Genomic DNA, 7,817 nt, shown 5'->3' on the forward strand with positions numbered 1-7,817 from the left:
TTTCTCTAGTGCACCCTGCTGACGATATGAGGAATTACAGCTCTGAAATGTTGAACCTTGCTAAGGGAATTAATTAGATATACGCTGTATGCACTGTAAGTACCTGATCATAACATAAGTTATGTGGGTCTTCCCTTAAACTGTTGTGCACAACTGTGTAGCGTTTCTTTGCATGCTGTAGCATTCAAATTTGTGTGTATTCCCATTGATATTTTACATTTTTAGTACACCTGGGTGACTAGGAACAGGAAATTGTTCAACCAGGACTTCCTGTTTCACAGGGGTATAAATATAAGGTAACAGACAGGCCAAATTCCCTTAGTCATTCATAACAACGGGTAAGACCGGGGAATATAGCTGTGATGTGCGGCAAAAGGTTGTTAAGCTTCACAAAATGGGAAGAAAATAGTACAAGCATTGAAAATGCCCATTTCCACCATCAGGGAAATAATTAAGACGTTCCAGTCAACTGGAAATGTTATGAATTGACCTGGAAGAGGACGTGTGTCTATATCGTCTCAACGCACTGTGAAGAGGATGGTTCGAATAGCCAAAATATCTCCAAGGATCACGGCTGGAGAATTGCAGAAGTTAGTTGTGTCTTGGGGTCAGAAAGTCTCCAAAGCTACAATCTGAAGTCACCTACATCACCACAAGTTGTTTGGAAGGATTTCAAGAAAAAAGCCTCTACTCTCATCCAAAAACAAACTCGAGCGTCTTCAGATTGCCAGACACTACTGGAACGTCAAATTGGATCGGGTTCTATGGGCAGATGAAACCAAAATAGAGCTTTTTGGTAATAAACACCCGAGGTGGTTTTTGCACACACAGAGAGGTCGCCATATGGAAAAGTACCTCATGTCCACGGTTAAATATGGTGGTTGCTCTTTAATATTTTGGGGCTGTTTTTCTGCCAGAGGACCTGGATATTTTGTTGGGATACATGGCATTAACAAATATCAAATATCTACAGATATTAAATGAAAACCTGACTGCCTCTGCCAGAAAGCTTCAAATGGGCCGTGGTTGGATCTTCCAGTAGGACAAATACATCAAAATCAACACATAAATGCTTTACTGACCACAAAATCAAGGTCCTGCCATGGCCATCCCAGTCCCCTGACTTGAAATCCACAGAAAACCTGTGTGGTGAACTGAAGAGGAGAGTGGACCTTGAAATCTGGAGAGATTCTGTATGGAGGAACGGTCTCAGATCCATTGCCATGTATTCTCCAAGCTCATCAGGCATTATTGGAGCAGATTCAGAGCGGTTATCTCGTCAAAGTGAGGTAGCACAAAGTATTAACTAAAAGGGTGCCAATAATTGTGCCACACACATTTTTAACAATTTTTTTTATATATAAATCTGTGTTTTGTTTGCAAGTGTTTGATATCCATAAGAGCAGAGTATTTTTGTGAATATTTTTTTTAACAAAAGATCCAAAGGTTAAACAATAAAGACAATTTTTCACAGCTTTCTTTATTCATACTTACCAAGGGTGCCAATATTAATGGAGGGCATTGTATATGATAGAATGATAGAAATGTTTCATGGAGTTAATAAAGTAGGACATTTTAATTGATATTTATGTGAGATTGTCTTAAGAGGTAATCATGCTATGTTGCATTAGGCTATTAGACTATTAGATTAGTAGGCTGGCCCATATGCATTTTTCTTGCATAGCTAGATTTTTAGTATGTAAAAGATAACTGGATTGTGCCCACAATCCCCATTTTTTACAATTTGCCTGTGACACACAATAATTTCATCCTAGCAAACATAGAGCGTTTCCCTAACACTATCATTTTCCTTGATTTTAGTTATTTTTTGGGAACCTTTTCATAACAGACTGGGAACATTCTACTTCAGTTAGCAAAGTCAGTGCTTTTCCCAAAACATTCTAGAAAAATACCTTTATGATTATGTGACAATTGACAAGGAATGTTTGCCAAAGGTTGTTTTAGGTACTATTTTTCTGTAACTACAAACTAATATTCCAGGAATGTTCCTATAATGTTGCTCATAACAGGAAGGTCACCAAATAGGTAAGCCTATTATTTTTGTTACTACAAACTTAACATGCCATTAGTTATGGGAATATTAGGGTATCGTTCTGTGAACGTAATTCATATTGAAACTCCAGTTTTCCGTAAAGAAAACCTTCTTGAAAAACCAAACAGGAACAAAAAAATGGAACTTTCTCAGAATGTTTCAGGAACTAAAAACATTGTTAGCTCGTATATAAGCAGATGCAGTCTGTAAAATGATTCCTGTAAAATCATTATTCTGCAAACAAGGATTTTATTTGTAGTTTTATTTATACAGTTTTTGTATTAGATGTTTATTTTTCTGCATTATTGAGTCAGTACAAAAAAATCTTTCATATTTCCAAACATTACTTTTCCAAGAAAAAATGTAATGTTTCAGAAAAATATTTGTACGCCAGAAAAGAAAACAACATATTACATAACAGACCGCTCCGGGGGAAAAAAGAAAAAAAGAAGACGCATATGTGACCGTCAAAGTCTCCAGAGGAACTGTGGCAGATTGTCCAAGATGCTCAGAAAACTTACCAGCTAATTTCCTTATAAAATGGCACAAATAATACCTGAGATTACTATTTAAAAGGAAGCACACAACATACCGACTTCCCTTAGTTTATTACTGTTTACACTTTCTATTATTTTCTTTTATGTAGAAAAATATGAATTATTTTTGAAGGCATCTTTACTTTACAGCATGTGTTTGTATGTAAAGTAGCAAAAAGTCAATGTGAATGTCAATGTGAACTCGTAATTGCGAGGAAAAAAAGTCAGAATTGTGAGATGTAAACTCGTAGATGCGAGAGAAAAAAAGAAAAATTGTGCGATATGAACTTGAAATTGTGAGGGGAAAAAAAGCCAGAATTGTGAGATGTAAACTTGTAATTGTGAGAAAAGTTAAAATTGTGCGATATGAACTTGCAGTTGTGAGGAAAAAAAAGTCAGAATTGTGAGAAATAAAGTTGCAATGACCTTATTTATTTATTTATTTATTCTCTTCTTCTATGTTGGAAACGGGCTTCCGTACTCTACTGCTACGATCATGGATAAACACGATCCTAGATGAAAGCAGCTGCTTCTTGCAGTCTCACCTCCCGTTCGTTTATAAGTTTCGTTAACAGACCACACGATAAACGTTTCGAAACAGTCCATAAACGTAGATAAAATAAGATTTGCATGAAAAGACTGAAAAGAAATGCAACAGCAGGCTGGTGTAATAAATGTGTGTGAAAAGCGTTTTCATTTGGAAACACGGGAGAAGCACTTTAATGCCAGGTGTGCGTCTCGGCTGTTCTCTTGTCATCTGATCGCTCCAGGTGTGAACACAAACAAGCGTTCTGGACCGGACTTCAATTTTCCACACGGTTTTCTCAACCACTGTATACACTTGTGCTGAGGCGTCGGTTAAAAACGTTGTATTTCATTGTGTTTTACATATCTTCCAGGTTATTTGTACACGTAAGAACATTTTTAAAAAACAGTTATTGCACCTTTAAGTAGTCAAGCAGTTTGTAAGGTACTGACATTTACAAAATGTACTGTAGTCTGCCTTAACCGACCCTGTATTTGGTCAAAATGGGGGAATGCTTCTAAACTTACTGTGTTGGGAAATGTTTCTAAACTAATGGAAAACCTTTTCACCAACCCAGCCTTATACCAAAACTCATTTTAACCTTTCATCCTCAGCCAGCAAAAACAACTCATGTTAGCTTGGCCATTCCACCTCACTCCCTGTTCATCTCTGGTGAAACAACCCTCCCCCACACATTCACCTCCTTCCCTTCTTTCCCCTCTTCCCCTGGTTCTCCACCCCGTGCTCAGATTTCGTTTTCCTGTCCTAGCAAGTGACAGTGACCCTCCCTCATGAGCCATTCATACTTCAATCCCAAATCACTAAATAGTGCACTACATATTCTGTAAAAGTCAGTGTTATACACGGTTTAATAGTGTGCCTTAGTAGAAAGTAGGGAGGGGTTTGGAACAGCAGTTACAGCACGCCGTGATCCGATTGGCTCGTTCCCAAAGGTTGCCCAGCACTGATTGGTTGGTTCGCGTTCCGTCGGTTGTGATTGGTCAGCTTTTTTTCCTGCAATGGATACCCGAATCTCAGGCACGCTGAGGGACTGATTGAGGCTCCGAAAGCGGGCGATATGCAAGGTTTGTGATTGTTTTTGCCCCCTTTTCACCTACTTCCTGTGTGCTGTAGCCAGCTGGCTCGTCATGTGCATTGACACAGGCTTTGTTTTTGTTTTCCCCACAGGCAGGGAGAGGCAGTAAGGAGGGACTGGTTTAGTGTCGGCCGGCTTTCTAGCTAAACACACTGCATTCGCGGGAAGAGTGTTAGGTGTAAAAAGAAAAAAAACAAAACAACCAAAAACCCCAAAACAAACAAACAACAAAACAGTGAAGCCTTTGATTTGGTGTGTAGGATGTGAATTTACATTAGAGAAACACACTAATACAAGATTATAGATCTTCAGGGTTATGATTGTGATTGAATTTCTAACCAACCAGGCTGATCAGTTATTTTAATTAACCTTCAGATATCAAAATGGGTGTTTCAGAGTTTTTTTTGAAAATGTCCGTTAATGTTATGCACACTATTACGATAGCATTACGGGGCGAAAAAAAACGACAACTTTTTCTTTTCGATGACTCATCCTGAACTAGTATTGTGTTCGTCCAATTAAACGCCAATTAAACGTATAGAATAGGGTAGGATAGAATAGGCTCGGCTGTTGTCCTCGTTAAAGTGGACAGGTGTAAATCAGTCCGAGTTTTTTTTTTTTTTTTTGTGATTGTTTCGGCCAAAAATGTTTGATTTTGTTTGAGATTTTTGTGCTTTTTTGTTTTCCAGAAAACTACTTGAATTGGCGAAACTGCAATCGCACGAAATTATCTTGCGTGGTCTTTCATGGTGATGTTTGTTGGTAAATGAGTCCTTTTCATTGTACTCGTTCGACGCACGTGAAACAAAGAGGGCTTTGGCTGAACGAAGTGTGATGACCTCACGTGACGTGTCTTGGCCAAAATCTGCATTAACTCCTCCGAATATCGTGGCGTTTCCTTGGTTTTCTGTTAATTTCTGCGATCGCAAATTCCAGGAGGGACGGGTAAATGAAACGATGATGGGAAAGCCTCCACCGTTAAAAACAGGCCCTCGTTAAAAACTCTTTTTTGCTGCGTCTCAATTCGCCTACTATCTACTATCCATCCTAAATACTATCCGAGATTAGAATGAGCGTGTCCCAGATCCTAGTATGTTGAAACGAGCATCCCAAAAGTACCCGTATGGTCTACAGCTTCTTGCGTGAGGGAGGAGGAGGAGGAGCTTTGTGACAGTTTGCTTCGCCGAATTCAACCTGAAAACATGGTGGAGGAGTGTAACGTCTGTGATGCGTATTTTAGAGAGGCGTAAATGAAATGTGGAAAAATAACTCAACGAAATGGGAAATTAAATGATATAGTATAAATGATATAAGAAATGACGAATGAAGAAAAGCTGAAATGCAACGAGGAGGTTGTCTACGGCGGCAGCATGCTTAACTAGGCAACAACGTTCTATTACGTTACGTGACGTGTTAGTGTGTCCCAGTACTCGCATACTCTCTTGCTACACACTCAAAAGTATGTACTTTTTCTTCACAAAAAGAGTCCATACTTGTAGTGCATAGTATAAGTAGGCGAATTGAGACAGCATTTGTTGTTCTCCATATTTATCTAGCTTGTTAAGCTACCGTTAAACACGAGTGAGAACTGAGGGATGATCTAGGACAGGCCCAAGCATTACACGAGTATTTTCTGGCCTCTGTAGAACAACATATCCTCACAGTAGCACAACTAGACCAGCTAAAATCCTGTCAGAGAGGGTGTGGGAGTTAGTACAGCTATGAAAACAACTCGAGTACAACCCAAGATTGTGCCTCACAACAAAAATAAGACGGAATTGTAGCTCACAAGTAATGAAAGTCTGCATTAAGTAAAAGGGTTTTGGTGTGAGGAACATTAGTCTTGAAGTTCCAGTGCACTACTAAAGAGGCAGTTGGTTACACCAGATTTGTCTTAGCTGTTACGTTTAGCGTAAGTAGGAAAACGATGCGAGTCTGCGACACGCCTCGTTCAGAGCGATCTCCATGGTGCATATAGCACAAAACAACAGCAAACCTGATTGACGTAGTGTTGTGGGTGAATATTCCTTTCTTTTTTTTTTTTCCCCTTTCCCCTCAGACTTACTGGTCTGTTTTCTTATGTACCACTCGTTCTGGTTTCACATTTAGTCATCGTTCTTATCTCGGGTGAGATCTTTAGCAATGGAACATTGTCCAAAGGTCATGCTGAACTGTCAACAGTAAGCACCTCAAATCAGCGCCTTCAAAATAAGGAGAAGGATCATTTCAGGAAATGGCAACCTTGGCTGTAGGGATAGGTTTACCGCTGCAGGGATCGTTTGGATAAAATGGGCTTTACTGTAATGGTGGACTGCAGCGTCATTTTTAGCACAACTGCCTCATAACCACAGCCTCTGTATTCGTTACAAGCGGAGTTGAATAGGAGGCGTGCGGTCACACAGAATTTATTACAAGTGGGAGGGTTGAATTGAACAATTCTCCATGCTGTCGTGTGTGTGTGTGTGTGTGTGTCAGCGAGGCAGCAGCCGTGCATGCCTCATACAGTTTAATCTTTCTTTCTCAGGGGCTTCTCCTCTCCCCACTCGTCTCTTTTCCCCAGTTTCTCTCGTTCCATTCCACAATGGCATATTGTAGTTTTAAGCCATCCAGCTGTCACGGTCCTCTGACGGCTCTCTTCCGCTCTTCTTCCTATGTCTTCCTTTCTTCCTATCAATTGATTGATCAGACCAGTGTGGGTGTAAAGTGTCACCAAATCATTACTACATTATTACTTTGCCATTTTCACAGTGGAAACAGAGCATGATGGAAAATGCCACTAATGGACAAAAGACATCAGTATTGGCCGGCTTTATATGCTTAATACTTGGGTTGTAATGAAATGTACTTTTAAATATAATCTTAAATAGGGACATAAAGAAATAAAAGGGGTTCCTTGTTTAAAATATCTCATTTTAAATCCAACTTTTAATTTACTTATAGGATATAAAATTGTTTTCGTTTTTAATAAGAAAGTGACTACTAAATAGGCTGAACATCTCTAACCTTTACCCTTTTAGGATTAGTCATGAATCTGTGAATTATGCCATTTGAAGGCGCCCCAGAATCCTCCTACTATCCTAAACAACTAGCTGACTATTTAAACACGAAAGTTCAGTAAGCGGACGTTTCCTCATCGGTCGACACGGTCAAGTTTTCAGTATCTGAGCTAGGATTTTTAGCTATTGAGCTGGGCAGTATGATGAATATAATACACTGATATTGTGATTATGACGCAATACACTTTGCGGTAATATTGTTTTGTACTTGAAAAACAGTGACACATTCTGGATGTAGCTGATTTCAGGATAAAATCTGTGTACTGAATTTTAAAATCGGAAGATGTTCAAAATTTTTACCCATTTTTTTTTTTTACTCCACATATTTTCAAAGTTGTAGAGTTTCCCCAATTAAAAATGCAACATTACAGTTTTATTAGCATAGTTATTTTTTGTTTATTTATGATTTTTTTTTTAGCAAACCCATACGTCGTTATGGATACCGCGCATCGTAGAAATGGCGTGAATTATCGTGATATCGTTTAGTTTTGTTAATCACTAGCTCGTCACAAGGAGGATCTGTGGATAAAGGTTTTAAAGCACCAGACCA

The 7,817-nt window shown here is 39.0% G+C and overlaps 1 protein-coding gene across 1 annotated transcript in view; it reads left to right on the forward strand.

Moving 5' to 3' along the window:
- The first annotated feature begins 3,813 nt into the window (after positions 1–3,813).
- The window catches only part of LOC128611860 (C-terminal binding protein 1), a 30,707-nt gene continuing 26,703 nt past the window's right edge, over positions 3,814–7,817 (forward strand). Inside the window, exon 1 of the mRNA XM_053631692.1 lies at positions 3,814–4,200. Coding sequence (XP_053487667.1) covers positions 4,194–4,200 — 7 coding nt within the window. The 5' untranslated portion in view covers positions 3,814–4,193. The remainder of the gene's footprint in view (positions 4,201–7,817) is intronic.

This window comes from Ictalurus furcatus, chromosome 8 (assembly GCF_023375685.1).
Source record: "Ictalurus furcatus strain D&B chromosome 8, Billie_1.0, whole genome shotgun sequence".
Classification (NCBI taxonomy): domain Eukaryota; kingdom Metazoa; phylum Chordata; class Actinopteri; order Siluriformes; family Ictaluridae; genus Ictalurus; species Ictalurus furcatus.